The sequence below is a fragment of the Danio rerio genome, chromosome 4, assembly GCF_052040795.2.
Source record: "Danio rerio strain M-AB ecotype USA chromosome 4, GRCz13ab, whole genome shotgun sequence".
In the NCBI taxonomy this organism is placed as follows: domain Eukaryota; kingdom Metazoa; phylum Chordata; class Actinopteri; order Cypriniformes; family Danionidae; genus Danio; species Danio rerio.
The window spans coordinates 8,125,514-8,147,500 of NC_141024.2; the positions used below are offsets into that span (position 1 = coordinate 8,125,514).

A 21,987-nucleotide genomic window follows, 5' to 3' on the forward strand; every position below is an offset into this window, starting at 1 on the left:
TCCATTAAAAAATGGACAAACTACACTGAAAAAAATTATTCAAAGATGATTGCTTGGATTTACTAAATTTTTTTTACGTTAAGTGGTTGTAAACAAATTATTTGTGTTGAATTTAAACAAACAAATTAAGTTGAACATTATTCAACTCAATTTGTTTGTTTAAATTCAACACAAATAAATTGTTTGCAACAATTCTGCATGCAACACTTTTTTCAGTGTACACACGTTTACCAAATAAATTGGGATAAGCTTGTGCTTCATCCCACATCCCACTCCATTCTCAACCATGTTGAAATGTATTTTTTGTTAATGATATTTTATGTAGGATATTTCTGCTCGAAAATAAATCAAATCAATTCCAGCATCAGCATTAGGGCTGCACAATATATATCGTTTCAGCATCGATGACGCAATGTGTGCATTCGCAATAGTCACATCACAGAATCAGCAATGTGGAGTAGGGATTATTATTGTTGATCAGCAATGAAGAATGTACAGTGTTTACAATTTACATTACATTCGATTATTCAATAATGGGGGCACAACAAAATAGTGATATGCATGGCGGAATGGTGGATCGAACATATATCGATGTTGCAAATCTAAGAATTATTCATTCATTTTCTTTTCGGCTTAGTCCCTTTATTAGTTTGAGGTTGCCACAGCGGAATGAACCACCAACTTATCCAACACATGCAGCATATGACCTTCCAGCTGCAACCCATCCCTGGGAAACATCCATACACACTCATTCAAACTTATACACTATGGACAATTTTAGCTTGAAACAATTTTAGCTTTTAGACAACCCAATTCACCTGTACCGCATGTCTTTGGACTGTGAGGGAAACCAGAGCACCCGGAGGAAACCCACACGAACGCACGGAGAACATGCCCAATTCTAAGAAATATTTGTGCTGTTAATAAAAGAAATACATCTTAGAACATTTTGATTTCATTTACAAATATCATGATATCGTGCGGATGGTTTTCTTGTGATATATCGCTGATATCGTGATCTCTCATCATCGGTGGTAAAATATCATGATATTGTATCGTATTAGTGTAATTAAACATCCGACTACTTTTTCACTTTTATTTTTTTGTTTATCTTATTCATTTATTCATGCAACTTCTTTGATTCACTTGTTTACAAGATTATTCCAATCAATCTAAATGAATGAATTCATTTTAAATAGAGCTATTCAAGTTGGTGCTGAAATTGTGGCCATGTCGCAATGTAAATCGCAGCTGAAGAAAATCTTGCAATGTCAGATTTTTCCAATATCGTGCAGCCCTAATAAGCATCAAAAAGATTTTGTAATTTTTATTAAACAAATAATGAAATGATAAAAATAGGATGGCATTAATGGACAACTCAGCAGACCGACAACATGGTAAAGCATCTGAAATATTGTTTTGGCCATTTTAAAATCCCTTAGTCAAAGTCTATTATTAAAGTGGTTTAAAGTGCATTACTTATCTTGAACTGTCTTGTTCCTAAAAAGCATCATTAAAAGTCATTGTGCGCTCATTGCATTTCGTCTTCTGAGGACCTAGTAATTTAATATATAAGAAAACACTCTCACAGTGGCTTCGTAAGTCTTAATTTGCATCTCAGGATGAAATCCTAGCTAGTGGTGCATGAAAAAATTCAGGCAATATACAAATGAGATCATGTAAATTGTCTAGCAATTTAGCAAAACATAAAAAAGTAACTAATTAATCATCCTCTTTCTTTAACAGAACATCATCAAGAAGGTGATTGGTCAGAAGTTTGTGTACAAGTTCGTCTCATTCCCTGATATCCTGAAGATGGATCCCCAAGCAGTGGAGCTCGGTCGGGATGGGGGTCACGTCGCAGGGGGCGTCATGTTACAGGATGTGGAGTCAGACTGCGGCGAGGGGGAGGAGTCTCCAAAACTGTCGCTGTCTTCGCTGCGAAGCCCCGCCTGTAGGAACGAGTATCTTCACTCGGGTCTGTACTCGTCTTTCACAGTCAGCTCCCTTCAAAACCCGCCTCCACTGCTGCGTCCAATCAAAGTCGAGAACCAGCGAGGGTGCGAGCGAGGGGAGGAGGGACAAACGGTGATTCGATTCGTCACTAATCGATCAGAGAAAGCCATTCCCCTTGCTTCCTCGCCTCCCCCTTCATCCGGAGAAGTCTTCTTCACTTCCAAATCCTCCCCGTGCTCTTCCCGAAGCCCCTCTCCTTCCCATAGCCCTGTCTACACGCTACGACATGGGCAGAGCCCAGAGGCTCGCATAGACGAATCAGAGCCCAGCGCTCAGCCTTTAAATTTATCTTCCAGCCACAGGGAGCGAGCCCAGAATCAGGCTTCGCCCCTCGAGAGGAGGACCAGTAGCAACAGACTGCCTCCGAAAGCCCGGAAACCCAAAGGGCTGGAAATCTCCGCCCCTTCAATACTGCTTTCAGGAAGTGACTTGGGCTCCATCGCCCTCAACAGCCCAGCACTGCCCTCAGGGTCCCTTACGCCAGCCTTTTTCACTGCACAGGTAACTAAATCGAACACATCTACATCTGTTTTTATAACTTAAAGAGATAGTTCACCCAAAAATAAATATGTACTCACTATTTAGTCTCCCTTAAATGTTTCAAAACTTTAAGTTTTTGTTGCAGATATATCTTAACTCTCAACATAAGCTTTTGTTAATGTGGAGATCTGTTTTTGTTCCTGCATAACAACTACAGTGCTATTCTTTCACATTGGTTGCATTAAAAAATACAGACTATGCAGCAGGTGCAGAGGTGTGTGGTAAGGAGTTACATTTACTTCATTACATTTACTTGAGTAAAATTATTGGGTAACGAGTACTTTTTGAGTACATTTAAATTTGTACTTTTAAGTAAATTGTTAGAGAAAAATCATTGCTGTTACTTCGCTACATTTGGCGGCGTTTCTCCGTTACTGTCAAATGATAATAAATATGATCCATATGTTTTGTTTGCAAATATCACAAGGCGCAGCTTTGAAAAGGTTTGGAGGTTGCTATGGAGACGCATCTCCCGCTTTCGGTTAGAGCGCGCGCCTGTTGGAATAATGGCTGAAGTCTAGGAAGACGTTAGAGTTTATACTGTGGTCCTGCCAATGTTGCCATCTGCGGTTTTGAGAAGGATGGTCACGCTGTCTGTGCAGTGAGTTTATCGGACCAGATCACCCGGCCTCAAGTTCAGTCTCTGTTTTTACTCCAACAAGAATAGTTTCATAATGCGATGCACGCATCAAACTGACATCGCAACATATACATGAATGTCCAGCCTGATCTCACTGGGAAATGTAAGTATTTTGCGTTTTGTCAGTTTAGTGGATAATTTGTATGAATTTATATGAGTTCAGTCGTACGAAAATGTACGATTTTAAAAAGGCGGCGTGGCACCCAACCGTCATTGGGTGATGAGCAAATCGCACTAAATTGTACGAATTTATACGAATTAGTCACTAAATCAAAAAGTTACAAATTGCCGTGAGACTGTGTTGGAATGACATCCCACCTGAAAAACACGTAGTGGTAAGTGGCAAAATTATTCCAATTTGAACCTTATTAATGGTAACTATGGGATAACTAAAGAAACTGCTGTTTAATGGAATAACTGATTAGCCCTGCACATATTAGTCTTTTAACCATTAAAAATATAACATTAAATTATTATTTTTTAACAAAAACGGTATACATATTATATTATTAACAGAAAGAAGATTTTATCAACACATATCTATAGTTTTAATAACTGATTTCTTTTCTCTTTACCATGATGACAGTAAATAATACTTGAATAGATATTTTTCAAGATACTGAATATTTTTCAAGTGACAATATAACCAGGTTAATTCGAAGTATTAAAAGTAACTAGTAACTATTTACTTAAATAATTTGCTCATTAGACACTTTTTTACTTTTACTCAAATAAAATTTAAGATAATTACTTTTACTTGAGTAAAAATTTCCGCAAGTACTTGTACTTTTACTTTTAAGTATAGATTTTGGATCCTCTACCCACCTCTGAGCAGAAAAGCTTATCTGAATTCACAGTATTCATAAAACAGTAGATGAAAAGTCCCTAGATTACCTACTTGTGTCCCTGGACACTTTACTATCCCATTATAGATTATACAGTGTTGCAAATAAAGCTGCACAGGTAAACTGCCACATCTACATGTGTTTTTACAACTTAAAGAGATCATTTACCCAAAAATTAAACTTTACTCACTATTTAGTCTCTCTCAGATGTACCGAAACTTTGAGTTTCTTTTTCATGTTGAAACCAAAAGAAGATATTTCGAAAAATGCTGAAAATAAAAAAAACAAATGCTATGGAGGTCAGTTGTTACAGGTTTACAGCTTTTTTTTATATATATAAAAATATCTTCTTTTTTACACCGTCTGCTGACTTCACACAACATGACAATATTCCACTGAAAAGCAACTTGGCTGCACCAGACACAACAACAAAACTTAAAAACTATAGACATTCAGAAGCACAGAATAGTGCACCGCACTCCCAACTCCCAGATAAGGTTTATAATCGAATAAATACATATTAAACCTCTTTAACATTATTAAATGTACATTCTCAATGACTGATACTTGTGTCACAGTTCTAATGTTCATTTTCTAACTCTTTGTTTGCTAGTTATTTGATTGTCAAGATCTGAGGTAAACTAAAATGTTATTCAAACTCACAGTAGTATTCAACATTAAATAAAGCACATATTCAGTACCTCAGGTAATAATCTTCATCATAGTACAGTGGAGGTCCAGTGTCCTGTAGCTCCAACTTGCCTCAACACACCTGCAAGGATGTTTCTAGAAAGCCTAGTAAGAGCTTGATTAGCTAGCCCAGGTGTGTCTGATTGGGGTTGGAGCTCAAATCTACAGGACACCAGACCTCCGGGCCAGAGATTGAGAACCTGTCATAGTAGTTTATGTTATAAATTTTGCACTTCACAGATAGTTAGGACAAAACCTCCTTTTTAAGATAGAATAGAAACCTTTTATCGTGTGTCGCAGCGTCCTGTTGAGTCCCATTGAGTTAGGGCACGGTGTAACAGAACAAAGAAACTCAATGGTTTGAAACGAGTAAAGGTTGATTAAATGACTTCCCTTTGACATATCTGTTCCAAAACCCCAAAGAGTTGCCTATAAAGACATTATCAAAGTAAGTGCGTGCTATGAGTTTTTGTGCTTGGTGGAGTGTATCATGAAGCTTAGCAAGATGCTAATTTTGCCCTAGATTGTGTCGCGCAGAGTTTCTGCCTAAGTAGAGCTTTCGAATCAGGTTTCATTCTGTTGTGGGCAGCTTTTTACATTTAGGAACACAAAAACATCCTCTCCGGCACTGTTTATAGACCTTCAATGAGTAACAAATAGACAGGACACACACCTATACTGGTAAAACAGCTATTCCGTGAGACCTTTCGCTCTTTACTGGGCGGGGAGGGAGAAATGTGCGGGATTTTAGAAAGAGGTGAGACAGGAAGAGGGAAAAGACAGACAGAAGGGCATAAGCGAGAGAAGAGAGACCTGTAAGTAAAGCCATATGTCCGAAATCTCGCACAGTGACACAGGACAGAGAAAAACAGAGCGAGAGGCAGAAATTGATTTCACATGCTGCCCCACAGCCACAACCTGGTGATCCAAAGTCCATGACCCATGGGAAGCTACATGCTCATAGAGTTTCTCTTTTAAAGAGACAGTCCAAGCTAATATTTATGTGCTGTCACTGTTTATACACCCCTTGTGTCAATCCAAATGCATGGGACTCTCCTTTTTGAAACAGATACCAACACATATGCACAGCCTTTCAGTTGTCAATGTGCACTAGAATTGCATTTCCCTCTAGAAAAATACTCAAGTACTAAAGTTTGCAGATATATCTTAACTCTCAATACAAGCTTTCATCAATGTGGAGGTGTGTTTCTTTCTTGCATACCCAGTACAATGCTTTCCTTCACATTGGCTGCAAAAAAGTAGATCCGAATTCATAGTAGTTGTAAAACAGTAGATGAAAAGTCCCTACTTGCGAGATTCTGTTTTATACACACACAATGGACACTTTAGCATCCCATTATAGACTATACAGTGTTGCAAATGAAGCTGGTATCCCTGGTGTCCTGACATTTTATCCCACACATCAGACTGTGCTAGCAAAACTATATCCATAATGCTTCTAAAAGCATCTTTACACAGCAAAAGTTTGCACAGAAACCAAATCTGAAGTGGCACACAGACCTGTTAATCATCTGTACACTGAATGCTAACCACACAGACCTGCTTTAGGGCAATATTACAACCTTAAATAACACCACATCACATCAAAATCACGCTGATAGCATTTGATGGCTAGCACATTTCTTCATCTAGATGCACCATCTATTTTTTAAATTGAAGGAAGGACAATCTGACATGGTAGGGCAAATCGATATATCATTTGGGTTACATTTGTGTTCAACATACTGTTTTAGCAGTCTACGGTTATTCAATATACTGTAGCTTTCAGTATGCAATATCAGACACAGCCCCACTACAGGTTGGACTGTCTACTATGCTGATTTGATTACGCATAACACTGTGTAAACGTGCCCTAGCTAGCATACATGTTCAAATCATAAGCTTTAATTATTGTGCCAAATGGACATAGTTGTTAACCTGTTTGTTAAGTGAAGTTTATTTATGAACTAATTTCGAGAGGATCTTGTGCTCATCAATTGCTTGCGGCGGATCCTGCATTATACAGTTTATGATTCACCAATCAGACGATTCCTAAGCCACTATAAATACCCTAAGTTCCATATAACAGCCATCTTCGTTTCGAAGAATCCCCCCTTCCACCCCTACTCCTCCTCCTTTTCTAGATGGGTGGCGCAGTGGTTAGCACTGTTACCTCGCAGCAAGAACGTCACTGGTTCAAGTCCTTACCAAGCCAGCCGAGTTTACACATTCTCCCCGTGCTCACGTGGGTTTACCCTGGGTTCCCTGGTTTTCTCTCACCGTCCAAACACTTGCAACTTAAGTTAATTGACTAATCCAAATCGCCACCATAGACATGCTCCTAGGAAGTAGTTATCTCTAACTATCTATCACTATTTGTTCATTAGCTACTACAGCAGGGGAGTTCTCCAGATCTACCTGAGCTCAAACTTCCCACTCGCCTTGCAAATGGGAGGGAGCCCCAAACTCGAGGATCTCTTTCAGGACAGCATGCCAAACAAGCTTTATAATCAATCATCAGCCAAGTGTGAATTCTTGAAAGTCCAAAAAATGTCATCAGGGATTAAATGCACATGGAAGTCACATGGACTAATTTGGACTTCTTCACTTAATTGTGACTTTTTTGGGGATTGACAACCCTTAATCACCATTCACGTTGTTGTACTGTGTCATTTGACCACTGAAGACAAAGTTAAGCAGGTGAATCATATGATGTTGAGCAGTTTGACAGAAGTTTAACTTGGGACTCATTGTAGGCTCTATGTTTGGAGTTTGACAAATGCCGACATCTAGTTGTATGGGAAAGACAAACTAGGAGACATGCCCACAGAAAACAAAGTTCAACAGATTTTGAATAGGATGAGGAGTTGAGCATAGGATCAACTAAATTTAATGTGGACTCATTTCATGATGCCTTTTTGCCGTTTAAAAGATATTGTCTACGGTTTTATATGAAAAAAACAAAATTGTCCATAGAAGATCATGTTAAAGGTGCAATAGCAGATCTTGGAAAATGCTAACGTTAGCCTGATAGCACTGAAAGTCCCACCTGGCAAATCACGACTAAAGCCTTGAACACTTTTATGCCCACTAGACAACCTCACTACAAAACACCACAATACAAATACGAGCTTTATAACAGATGAAGTAACTATAATTTACTACTTTAAAACTTAAAAAAATAAGGTTGTTGGTGTTTACCTGCAAATGAACTGAACTATGCAATACATGTTGTGACAGGCCATATTTAGAACAGCCAATCGTAAAGTTCGGACAGAATGTTTTGATTGGACAAACTTTTCTTAATCCTACAGCTTCCGCAGTATATTAAAATACACATAAATACATGTAAACTGCTTAATTCAGGGGTGTCCAAACTCAGTCCTGGAGGGCCGGTGTCCTGCAGATTTTAGCTCCAACTTGCATAAACACGCCTCCAAGGACGTTTCTAGAAAGCCTAGTAAGAGCTTGATTAACTAGCCCAGGTGTGTCTGATTGGGGTTGGACTAAACTTTGCAGGACACCGGCCCTCCAGGACCGAACTTGGACATGCCTGCTTAATTTAATGATTGCTATCAGAACATGAAGAGACTTGCAGCCAGCATTACCAAAATAATTCCAATAGGGTTTATGCAATTCAACCGCTTCCAATGAACTCTATGCTGTTACAAAATCACTGTGTTTAAGGTCTGTTTTCTTAAATAATCAATGATCTTCACAGCTTAATTGCTATACGATACAAAGTGGGTCTCAGAATGTACAAGCAGCACTGCATTAAATTCTATTGTCCCACGCAATATATGAAAATGAATTTTACCACAGTATTTTCAATGGGAAATACTCCTGCTGCTGATGGTGCTTGCATTTAAACGGCTTTTCATCTCGTTTTACGCCTGAACATCTAAATGAATGCTTAACTCTGTTTAACTGAGTATATTTTAATCACATTGCAACATCGGTGTTGTAAAAGGAACCATATGAAATTGAAATTAGTCACATAGTCACCGGACATTTATTGGTAGGGAAAAAACACTAGCTGTGCATGTAGCCCTTGTTTTATGGTGCCTTTACGGACTTTGAGAAACTCTGGATTCTCCATCAACAATGTTGAGCTGGGAGATTCATCAATAGCAGATGAACAGGAATGACAGGATGTCAAGCACATGGGAGAAGTGTAATTTGGGGCAAACGGTTGCATTAAACGCTAGACAGACAGTGATTTCATAACGCCAGATTGAGCAAAATCCTGCCTCTGCTCGGACTGATCAATCAAGTGTCCAGGACAAATGTCTCCACAACACATACCAGTAACACTAAACCCGTCCCGTTGAGTTAAAGTCACCTGTGAATCATTTTGAAGGGGTGCTCGGCTCTTCTGCATGACAGGCTTCACATGCTCTCGCAACACAGACGTGCCTGGACCTGTGGAGACTCACACTCGTCTTCCTGAAAGACATTGGGATTTTGTGATGCCTGACTTCAGTGACTAATACAAATAACATCTCATGTTCCCGTTCCCCCGTTTCACAATTCTGCCCTCTCTCTCCCTCTCTAGACTCCCTCCGGTTTGCTGTTGACGCCCAGTCCTCTCCTGTCCTCCATTCATTTCTGGAGCAGCCTGAGTCCCGTGGCCCCCCTCAGCCCGGCCAGACTACAGGGACACAGCTCACTCTTTCAGGTACAGACGTTCACCTATAAGACAGAGCAGTCTGATTGTGGCCGAGAGATGGGCTGTATTTATTTTGGTGGAAAGTGATTTGCTTGTCTGTTTCGTGAGTGTGTGTGTGTGTTTGTGCTTGGTGTCGTGTTTCAGTCCTCATGTGAGCGAGAGGGGAAATCCTGTGGATACTTCCTGTTCTGGCCCAGGGGAGGGAGAGCATGCATGTGTATGTGTGTGCGTGTGTGTGTGTTTGCATGCAAAAAGACTGTATATTTGCACTCATCTCTCTTGTTTGAGGGGAGGGTCCAGTCTTTACTGTAAACACCACTAGGAAACAGGAAACCATTAAAGGTAACCACTGAATTGACTAGAGTAGTGAAAGCTTGTGATGTGCACTTTTACTATTGAACACATACACACACACACACTTGTATGTATGGTTTACAGGGACACTTCATAGGTGTAAAGTGTTTTATACAGTAAAAATGCTTATTATATTGCATACCTCACCTCTAAATCCAATTCTCACTGGAAACCTGTCGCAAATTATGATTTCAAAGGACTTAGTATGATTTCTTAGTGTTTTGAATTACAAGGACATGAGGTGTGTCCCTGTAAAACACATACACTTGACAGAGTACAACTAAGTTGGGCCTATGTTATCATGCACTTTTGGGTCTCTGTAAACCACATCAACCTGTACACAGACACAAAAACACACACATACATGTAGACACACACACAGAAACATATAGACACAAACATGTAGACACACACACAGACAGATATCTGAACAAAAACAAATATAGGCAGTAGATGCACACACACAGACAGACAGAAGAACACAAGCACATGTAAAAAGATGTACACTCACCGGTTACTTTATTAGGTGCACCTGTCCAACTGCTTGTTAACACAAATTTCTTATCAGCCAATCACTTTGCAGCAACTCAATGCGTTTGGGCATGTAGACATGGTCAAGACGATCTGCTGCAGTTCAAACCGAGCATCAGAATGAGGAGGAAAGCTGATTTAGGTGACTTTGAACGTGGCGTGGTTGTTGTTGCCAGACAGGCTGGTCTGAGTATTTCAGAAACTGCTGATCTACTGGGATTTTCACGCACAACCATCTCTAGGGTTTACAGAGAATGCTCTGAATAAGGGAAAATATCCAGTGAGCGGCAGTTCTGTGGGTGCACATGCCCTGTTGATGCCAGAGGTCAGAGGAGAATGGCCAGGCTGGTTCCAGCTGATTGAAAGGCAACAGTAACTCAAATAACCACTCAGTACAACCGAGGTCTGCAGAAGAGCATCTGTGAACACACAACACGTCCAACCTTGAGACGGATGGGCTACAGCAGCAGAAGACCACACCGGGTGCCACTCCTGTCAGCTAAGAACAGGAAACTGAGGCTACAATTCACACCGGCTCACCAATATTGGGCAATAGAAGATTGGAACAACGTTGCCTGGTCTGATGAGTCTCCATTTCTGCTGCAACATTCAGATGCTCGGGTCAGAATTTGGCATCAACAGCATGAAAGCATGGATCCATCCTGCCTTGCATCAACGGTTCATGCTGCTGGTGGTGTAATGGTGTGGGGGATATGTTTTGGCACACTTTAGGCTCATTAGTACCAATTGAGCATCGTGTCTACGCCACAGCCTACCTGAGTATTGTTGCTGACCATGTCCATCCCTTTGAGCACAGTGTACCCATCTTCTGATACTTCCAGCAGGATAACATGTCATAAAGTGTAAATCATCTCAGACTGGTCCCTTGAACATGCCAACGACTTCACTGTACTTAAATGACCTACACAGTCACCAGATCTCAATCCAATAGAGCACCTTTGGGATGTAGTGGAATAGGAGATTCACAAAATTGACAAATCTGCAGCAACTGCGTGATGCTATCATGTCAATATGGATGAAAATCTCTGAGGAATATTTCCAGTACCTTGTTGAATCAATGCCATGAAGGACTAAAGCAGTCCTGAAGGCAAAAGGGGTCGAACCTGGTACAAGTAAGGTGTACCTAATAAAGTGGCCGGTGAGTGGCCACACACGTACACAAAGATAAATAAACAAAAACATATATAGACAGCTGATACAACCACACAGACAGACACCCAGACAGATGAACACATGCACATATAAAGACAAACACACACACACAAAGATACAAACAAAAAGACGGATACAAGCACACACAGACAAACAGTGGTACACAGGCACATAAAGACACACACACACACAGACAAATACACACAATATAGACCGACAGATGTGCACAGACACACAAACACCAAGGCAAACATGCACACACTCACTCACTCTCACTTCCTCCACAAATGGCTGGGTGTTTTTTGGTCAGTCACATGACTGGTGATCCTGCTGTGATTGGTGGACACCTCTTGTGGCTTGTCTCGCTTTTCAGTGTCATTTTCATGGGGCTTTTGTCCATTTTTCTTTACCTGTCACACAGACGCCTGTTAATTAAGATTTTAACTGTATTTCTACTTGGTAAACGGATTCACTGGCATAAGAGAGAGAGTGTGTGTGTGTGTGTGTATTAGGGTTTGGAAATAAGCTACAGATGTTTCCTCTCTGCATTGGATATGGGGGAAAAACAGCTTCCTGTTAAAGCAGGGAGGGGGTGATAACTGAACTGAAAAAGACTCTGTGTGTTTAGTCCACTCTCACATAACAGGAAGTTCCTCTCCTAGCGTTAGCGTGATGCCTTAGCGGAGACTACAGGAGTATTTGTTTAGTGAAGCACTGAGACTGCAGGGACTGATTTGACTGTGGAGAAACTGCTGAGAAATGAACAGATCTTACACTGGCCAAAAGAAATCAAATAATGATATGTTTAGTATTGTGAGCTTTCAAAGGGAAAACTGGTCATGCAGGGTTCATTATGTCAAAAGAATTACAACTGATTAAATAATAATAATAATAATAATAATAATAATAACAATAATAACAAATAAATAATAATAATAATAATAATAATAATAATAATAATAATAATTAAATAATAATAAGTAATTAATAATAATAATAGTAAATAAAAATACAATAATAATAATAATAAAATTATTATTATTATTAATAAATAAATACATAATAATAATATAATAAATTAATAATAATAATACATTAATAAATAATTTTAATAATAAAAATATAGCTTATTGAAATATAAAAAATATCAATATTATCAATATATTGTAAATATACTGCTATTAATTTTAACAGTAAATGTAATTGAAAATAATGATAATATATATAAGGAAAATTATTATTCATTATTAATTATGAATATTTAGTGCATATATATTTTTATTAATATATACTTTTATTAGTAATAAAATGTGTAAAACTGGTCAATTTAATTTAATTATTGTATAAAATAGATGATAAATGATGATACATAATGACTAGCAACAAAATAATACTAAACACTGAAATATACAAATAACAGCATTAATCTTAATCTGGTATACACGGTTAATAATACAATATTTTTAAAAAAAGAGTCAAATGAAATAACAGCAGTAATAATGGAAAACACATATTGAAATGAAAAAAATATTATTATTTATTATTATTAATTTCGATATATAGTATTTTAATACGTAATTACTAATAAATGTAAACATTTAACCTTTAATATATTTTATGAATTGTTAATAAAATATTTTTAAAAATTGTCAAATGCACTAACAACAATAATATTGGAAAAATAAATATTGAAATGAAAAATAAATGCAATAAATAATAATTATTATTAATATCAATATATTATTTTTTTTACATGTAATTAACTACTAATAAACGTAAAACATTTACTCTTGAATATATTGCATCAATTGTTGATGATAAAATATTTTTAAAACAGTAAAATGAAATAACAACAGTAATAATGGAAAAAGAAATAATGAAATGAAATAACATGCAATATATTATTATTATTCATTTCAAAATATGTACACATTTAACCTTTAATATATTGTATGACTTGTTAATGAAATATTTCTTTTTAAAGCAGTCAATTAAAATGGAAAAAGAAATCAGGAAAAAACTAATAAATGCAATATTTATTGTTCATTTTAATTCCAATATATGATTTTTAATATGTAATTAATAATAAACAATTTTACATAAACTATTTTATCTTTTACGAATAAATAAATAAATAAATGAACTAAAAGAACACACTGTTATATATATATATAATGTGCAGACATAACTTTAAAACCCAAATAAAATGAAAAATTGATTTGCTCAATGCTCATTTCATGCATTTACAGAACTATCCAGCATGTGTCACATCATCACCTTAACGCTGCGTTTTCTTTCTCCCTCAGTTCCCCTCCCTGCTGAACGGCCCACTTCCAGTTCCCCTGCCAAACCTGGACTCTCCTTCATCCTCCTCCTCCTCATCATCCTCTTCCTCTCTCCTCTTGTCCTCCAGCGGGCAGAAATCCTGATTCCTGCACACACAAACACACACACACACACACACATACAAACACAGACTTGTTCCTATATCCCAGTGGGGACTCTCACAGACCTAATGATGTTTCTACTATACAAACTGTATATTCTCTCATCTACCCCTAAACCCAACCCTCACAATACTTCATTCTGTGCGATTTACAAGCACGTTTACCTATCGTTTGGTCCACACAGTGACTATGAGTCAGTTTTAGATCACTTTTATATCCCCGCTGGGATATAAACACAAGTACACACACACACCTACACTAAAGCAGGACTGAAGGATGGAGCTTGATGTTTTGTGTTGAGCCAGACTGCACTTCTCCCCCTTGTGGCCACTTCAGTCACTGCAGCCTGCACTTCAGGACACAGTGTGTTTATTTTTTCTGCAATTCAAAAAAACAAGCTCTTAAAGACAGGATTATTATGAGGTGAAGCCAAAGAACATCAAGTGTCCTTTTGAGAAGACTTTGAGTCATTGGAAACGGAGCCGCAGAGCCTCTTTGAATGGAGAAATGGACATTTAAGGCAAGTTATAATTCAAATCATATAAATTCAAAAGCCTCTTCTGATGGGAGAAACGATGCTGGACAGTGTGTTTTATTCAGCAGACCTCCATTAAAATTGACGCTAAATTACAAGCGGAAAACCCCCGTGGTGCTTCAGCTGGACACATTTTCCACCAGTTTTTAATCACCGGGATGTTGAAAGCATATTAAAGGAATTTCATTAGCATTTAAAGTCTTTTTTTTACTATTCTTCCGAGGCTGTGAACCAGGTTTCTCCTTGTTTGTTGTTTGTCTGGTTTTGTATTGTATTGTATGATATTGCGTTGTATGCACTGTGCTTCAATTGTACTACCGGCTGTGCCTTTTTTGGTTTAAGAATTGTGTATTTGTATCATTTTTTTTCTTGCTTAAGTTTTTTTTTTTTTTTTTGTAATAGACGAAATTCCATTTCAATATTGGAAATGAAAAGCTTTGTAATAGCTTGTTTTTTTCATTAATGAATTGATTAAAAAACTGTATTCTCGTAAGACTTTTATTTTATTTTTTAAGTCAAACTGTGCCTTGTGTTTTCAAAATAAAACAAGCATTGAATATGATAAAGGCAAACAGTTTTAAAAACAACTGATCAAAATATTTAAAAAAGTTATGATCAATGTATTATATAGTAATAATACAGATAATAAATATACAGATATATGGACAAATCATGTAAGAAATAGCTGTAATTAAGATATTAACTAAAATAAACTAGTAAATATGACTTAGATATTAAGGACGATGGATGGATAGATGGATAGATGGATAGATAGATAGATAGATAGATAGATAGATAGATAGATAGATAGATAGATAGATAGATAGATAGATAGATAGATAGATAGATAGATAGATAGATAGATAGATAGATAGATAGATAGATAGATAGATAGATAGTTGGATGGATGGATGGATGGATATAACAAAAGATAGAGATTTAGGGATGGATGGCTGGATGGATGAATGGATAGAGATTTGGAAATGGATTGATAGATAGAGATGGATAGAACAAAAGATAAAACGATAGATAGAGATGGATAGATAGATAGATGGATGGATGGATGGATGGATGGATGGATGGATGGATGGATGGATGGATGGATGGATGGATGGATGGATGGATGGATAGATAGAATGATACAGATTTATAGATGGATGGATGGATGGATGGATGGATGGATGGATGGATAGAATGATATAGATAGATAGATGGATGGATGGATGGATGGATGGATAGAGATTTAGAAATGGATTGATAGAGATGGATAGAACAAAAGATAGAACGATAGATGGATGGATAGATAGATAGATAGATAGATAGATAGATAGATAGATAGATAGATAGATAGATAGATAGATAGATAGATAGATAGATAGAGATGGATGGTTGGATGGATGGATGGATGGATATAACAAAAGATAGAGATTTAGGGATGGATGGCTGGATGGATGAATGGATAGAGATTTGGAAATGGATTGATAGATAGAGATGGATAGAACAAAAGATAAAACGATAGATAGAGATGGATAGATAGATGGATGGATGGATGGATGGATGGATGGATGGATGGATGGATGGATGGATGGATGGATGGATAGATAGAATGATACAGATTTATAGATGGATGGATGGATGGATGGATGGATGGATGGATGGATGGATAGAATGATATAGATAGATAGATGGATGGATGGATGGATGGATGGATGGATATAACAAAAGATAGAGATTTAGGGATGGATGGCTGGATGGATGAATGGATAGAGATTTGGAAATGGATTGATAGATAGAGATGGATAGAACAAAAGATAAAACGATAGATAGAGATGGATAGATAGATAGATAGATAGATGGATGGATGGATGGATGGATGGATGGATGGATGGATGGATGGATAGATAGAATGATACAGATTTATAGATGGATGGATGGATGGATGGATGGATGGATGGATGGATGGATGGATGGATAGAATGATATAGATAGATAGATGGATGGATGGATGGATGGATGGATGGATGGATGGATGGATGGATGGATGGATAGAGATTTAGAAATGGATTGATAGAGATGGATAGAACAAAAGATAGAACGATAGATGGATGGATAGAACGATAGATAGATAGATAGATAGATAGATAGATAGATAGATAGATAGATAGATAGATAGATAGATAGATAGATAGATAGATAGATAGATAGATAGATAGATAGAATGATACAGATTTATAGATAGATAGATAGATAGATAGATAGATAGATAGATAGATAGATAGATAGATAGATAGATAGATAGATAGATAGATAGATAGATAGAACGATATAGATTTATAGATAGAGATGGATGGATGGATGGATGGATGGAGGGCCTGATAAAGGGACTTTGGCCAGGACACCGGGGTTACACCCCTACTCTTTACGAGAAGTGCCATGGGATTTTTAATGACCACAGAGAGTCAGGACCTCGGTTTAACGTCTCATCCGAAAGACGGCAATACTGTCTGAAAAAAAATTCACAGTAGGGTGAATAATTCTGACAACTGGGTTTCTTTTGTCAATCCAGTGGCCGAAGTGTGTTTCCTAGTAATGCACACAAACACACACACACATGTATAATAAACAGACAGCAGAGAGTTGACTGTATGAAACAGACCATGTTTACTTCACTGATTAAGAGAAATAAATATCTGCAGTACAAAGAGTTAACGGTCAATTGAGCCGACAGACTGACCCGAGAGCGTCAGTGTTTCACAGAGCGGAGCTTACAAGACAAACACACTCACACACACTCACTCTCACACTCACTCACACACTCCAGAAACAATCCACTCCCATTTCACAATATTAATAATCAACATCTGTCAGTTCAAAACAAAAACAAGTCGTCATCTAAACTCTGATGTCCTCTTCATCTTTATAAATGCTGGAGAGAGAGAAACATTGGTCCAACGCTGCTGTCAGAGTCTTTGTTTTTTATCCTTTTTGTCGTTGTTACTTTTTCTTTTATACACACAACATCGTAGATCTCTTCTGAATAAAATCAAGCACAAATGTGGGACAGTCGGACTCCAACATGCCACACTGAGATACCATTATTCACAGAAGGGTCAATAATATGTAACATTTAAACAAAAATCTCGTAATACTGTTAATGAAACTAGCTCATCTTCAACAGGCTCTGTACAGTTACTGATCTCCATCATCACACACAAACGCTCTTTTACAAGCAGCGCACACTCGCCAAGCTCTGTTAAAGAGACAGGTCACCTCAAAATTAGAATCGGGAACAAAATCAATCCATTTCTGCTCGCAGTTTACTTGAGAACAAAAAGGAGAAGTTTTGAAGAATGTTGGAAAAACGGTAGTCGTAGATACAAATTAGATACTATGAAACTCAACAGTTTGGAAAATTCTTCTAAATATCTTCTTTTAAGAAGAAACGGAGGGTGAGTGACTCGTTTTTTTTTCTTCTTTTTTTTAGCTTGAACTGCTTATTTTAATAGGAGAAAAGTCATTTTGATGAGCTCCAACTGTAAAATAAAGAATAAAAAACAAACAAAATGAAATATAAATATTTATTGTCGCCAAGCTCTGTTAAAGAAACATTTCACCTCAAACAATTATAATCGGAAAAAAATTCATCAATTTTTTGCTCACAGTTCACTTGAGAACAAAAAGGAGAAGTTTTGAAGAATGTTGGAAACTGGTGGTCATAGATGCAAATGAAACACTATGGAATTCAACAGTTTGGAACATTCTTCAAAATATTTTCTTTTGAGAAGAAACGGAGGGTGACTGAATATTTTTTCCATGAACTGTTCCTTTAAACAGGAGAAAAGACATTTTGATGAACTCGAAATGTAAAATAGAGAATACACAAAAATGAACTAAACAAATAATTATAGTCGCCAAGCTCTGTTAAAGGGACAGTTCACCTCAAAAAGTATAATCAGGAAAAAAATTACCAAATTTTGCTCACAGTTTACTTGAGTTTCGCTGAGAACAAAAAGGAGGCATTTTGAAGAATGTTGGGTAGTCTTATACAAATTAAACACTATGGAATTCAACAGTTTGGAACATTCTTCAAAATATCTTCTTTTAAGAAGAAACAGAGGTTGAGTGAATCGTTATTTGGGGTGTGAACTGCTCCATTTAATAGCAAAAAAAGGTCATTTTGATGAGCTCCAACTGTAAAATAAAGAATAAAAAAACAAACAAAATGAAATATAAATATTTCTACTCGCCAAGCTCTGTTAAAGGGACAGTTCACCTCAAACAATTATAATCGGAAACTAAATCAATCCATTTTTGCTCAGTTGACTTAAGAACAAAAAGGAGGATTTTTGAAGAATGTTGGAAACTGGTGGTCATAGATACAAATAACATACCATGGAATTCAGCAGTTTGGAACATTTTTCAAAATATCTTCTTTCCATTTTGTTCAGTTTACTTGAGTTTCCTTGAGAACAAAAAGGAAATAAAATTGAAAAATGCTGAAAACCGGGAGTCATAGATGCAAATGAAACACTATGGAATTCAACAGTTTGGAACATTCTTCAAAATATCTTCTTTTGAGAAGAAACGGATGGTGACTGAATCGGTTTTTGTGTGAACGGTTCCTTTTAATAGGAGAAAAGTCATTTGATGAGCTTCAATTGTAAAATAAAGTATAAAAAACAGTAAAATTAAAAAAAAAAAATATGTATATATATATATATATATAAATATATATATATATATATATATATATATATATATATATTTCTAGTCGTCAAGCTCTGTTAAAGGGACAATTCACCTGAAAAACTGTTTACTGTTTACTTACTAAGAACAAAAAGGAGAAATTTTGGAAAAATGGTAGTCGTAAATAGAAATTAAATACTATAGAATTCAACAGTTTGGAACATTCTTCAAAATATCTTCTTTTTATCTTCTTTGTTTTTTTTTGCGTGAACTGTTACTTCTAGTAGGAGAGAAGTCATTTTGATGAGCTCCAACAGAAAAAAACAAACAAACAAAAAATGAAATATAAAGATTTCTACTTGCCAAGCTCCGTTAAAGGGACAGTTCACCTCAAACAATTATAATCGGGAACAAAATAAATTCATTTTTGCTCATAGTTTACTTCAGTTTCACTGAGAACACAAAGCAGAATGTTAGAAACTGGCAGTCACAGATTCATGATAATTAAAAATAAATTCCATCTTGGATTTGCATAATAAATACTATGGATTCCAACATTCTTCAAAATATCTTCTTCTGAGAAGAAACAGAGGGTGAGTGAATCGGTATTTGTGTGTGAACTGTTCCTTATAATAGGAGAAAAATCCTTTGATGAGCTCCAACTGTGAAATAAAGAATACAAAACTAAATGAAATAAAAAAGCATCTGTCATTCACACACTTCAATCCCGACAGGTAGCTCTTCTCTTCTTTTTTCACTCTGAAGAAGAGCAGAAGTTGAAAACGTTGAGGTCACAAAGTTCCTGCTGGTCCAGTGTTTGTTTTTCACACTTTCAGATTCGGTGATGGTCCCCGTTTTGAGGAACATCCACTTTTTTCAGGGCGCTATTTTGGATTTCTCTTGAAATGACACGTTTCGGAATGAGCCAGTCTTTTAGTTTTCCAGGCCAAAAATAATGATAAGGAACTCCAAACACTCCAACGAAAGGACAGCTGCGACATTTCAACAGAATTATAATCCTCGTTTTTTTGTATTTAAAAAAACCTCATCGACGTGGGACTGATGTGAGGAAGTTATGAAGAGACAGTAGTCAGTTAGCAGCAAAAACAACCCCTCCGTCAATAAATATGTACAGAATCACACGTTTGCACACGAGGAGGAGGATGATGGGAGTTTTTGTGGCTCTGCATGCTGGAGAGAGAGACTCATCATCACGCATGCACACACTAAAGAGAGTCTGTCTGTCTGTACTGCACAGCCATCAGCCTGTGTGTGTGTGTGTGTGTGTGTTTGTGTGTGTGAGAGGGAACGCAGCTTTAAAACAGCATGCTCTGCCGTCTGTTCTTGCTGTTTCCTGTGAAGGAGAAAAAGACAAGAGGACAAGGTGTGCGACGGTTAATATAAGATGACAAAACTCATATTGTCACAGTCACCAAGTCGAGTGCCCACCAGACACACTTAAAGGCATTGTACGCATCACATCTGCCACTTAGACCAGTGGTTCTCAAACTGTGGTACATGTACCACTAGTGGTACGCGGAGGAATCGCTGAATAATAAAAGTAAAAAAAATGAACACTCTTTTAACCCTTTGATGCGTACAATAACACGGATGTGATCAGTAAATTGATTTTAATAAATCAGCTAAACCTTTTATTTTATTTTCAAGTTTCCAATGTTCTAACAATAATTTCCTCCCCATATTTGTAATTGTTGTTGGGGCAAATCCAGTATTTTTATGTCCCAATTTTGACAGGTATAGTTTAATCACTTGCTTTTCTGACACACAAAACCTACTCTAACCCGCACTAAGCAGATCTTATTTATAATTAAATATGCAAATCCAAATCATGTTTAAAATACAAGTTAATGTTTAGATTTTAAAGATATGCAAATTAGTCCAATATACATGCAACATATATTTAAAAATTTATCAAAAAGAGTTTATATATGAATATGATGACATATAGCCTATATTTATGAGGTCCAGGGGACATTTCTAGGTTTTGATGAATAGGCTACTTTATGATAACACTTTACATTTAAGTACAGCAGTTTTCTTTTCACTTTTTAAGAACAGTTTCATTTTTAATGAACTTTTAAAAGCACGTTTTGATTTAAACATTGATGTTTTATTTCTTTTTTACCTGTAAGCATAGTACAGTGTAAATGTTCAAACTATTTATACTGGTTAAAGTGGCTGACAATAATAAAAATTCATAATAATAGTAATTAATCTGCCTGGCTTTTGAACTTTGTAGAGTTGTAGCTGCTTAATTAGGCATACGCTCTGTATTTCAATACAAACGGTGGTACTTGGAGAGAAAAAAAAATTCTGAGGTGGTACTTGATGAAAATTTTTTGAGAACCCCTGACTTAGACCCCCTTTATGATGGTCTTGCTGTGGACAGTTGAAACCCTTTATGCATCCTTTTTGAAACTCGCACCGCTAGCAATCAAGATGTATGTTAAATTGCAAGCTGAACGCATTCTGTACTGTGAGGAGACACAGAGGAGATTGATTGACAGGGGTCTACAGCCAATCAGGACGCAAAACATAATGCACTGTGTAAATAAAAAAAGAGTCAAAGTGCACTAAAAATTCACAAAACTGCGAAAGGTGAACCGCGCGAGGAACTACTGTAGTCAAAAACTATCAGTGATAGATGATCACATGCAAAATTATAGAGACAAAATAATAGATTTTGCTTTAGTGCCAAAATGTTTTATAATATTAAATAAAATAATGTTCTATAATTATATTAAGTAAAAAAAATATATATATAATTTGCATTGCTAAGAGATTAATTTGGACAAATTTAAAAGTGATTTTTTTAATGTTTTAATTTGTCTTATACTAAC

At 36.7% G+C, this 21,987-nt stretch overlaps 2 protein-coding genes across 6 annotated transcripts in view; one reads left to right on the top strand and one right to left on the bottom strand.

Annotated features, from left to right (window-relative positions):
* The window catches only part of elk3 (ETS transcription factor ELK3), a 35,436-nt gene extending 20,503 nt beyond the window's left edge, over positions 1-14,933 (top strand). For 2 of the 3 annotated variants that reach the window (XM_087246866.2, XM_087246865.2), the window contains exons 3-5: positions 1,747-2,517; positions 9,287-9,409; positions 13,765-14,933. In XM_087246866.2, the coding sequence (XP_087102992.2) occupies positions 1,747-2,517; positions 9,287-9,409; positions 13,765-13,887 (1,017 nt within the window). In that variant the 3' untranslated portion in view covers positions 13,888-14,933. 3 annotated transcript variants of the gene reach the window in all.
* A 2,149-nt stretch (positions 14,934-17,082) lies between these two features.
* Positions 17,083-21,987, bottom strand: part of cdk17 (cyclin dependent kinase 17) — a 95,776-nt gene continuing 90,871 nt past the window's right edge. For 2 of the 3 annotated variants that reach the window (XR_015942103.1, XR_015942102.1), the window contains exon 17: positions 17,083-20,480. Coding sequence is in view for 1 of the 3 variants with exons in the window: in NM_001201357.1 (NP_001188286.1) it covers positions 20,443-20,480 (38 nt within the window). In the remaining 2 variants the exon portion in view is untranslated. 3 annotated transcript variants of the gene reach the window in all.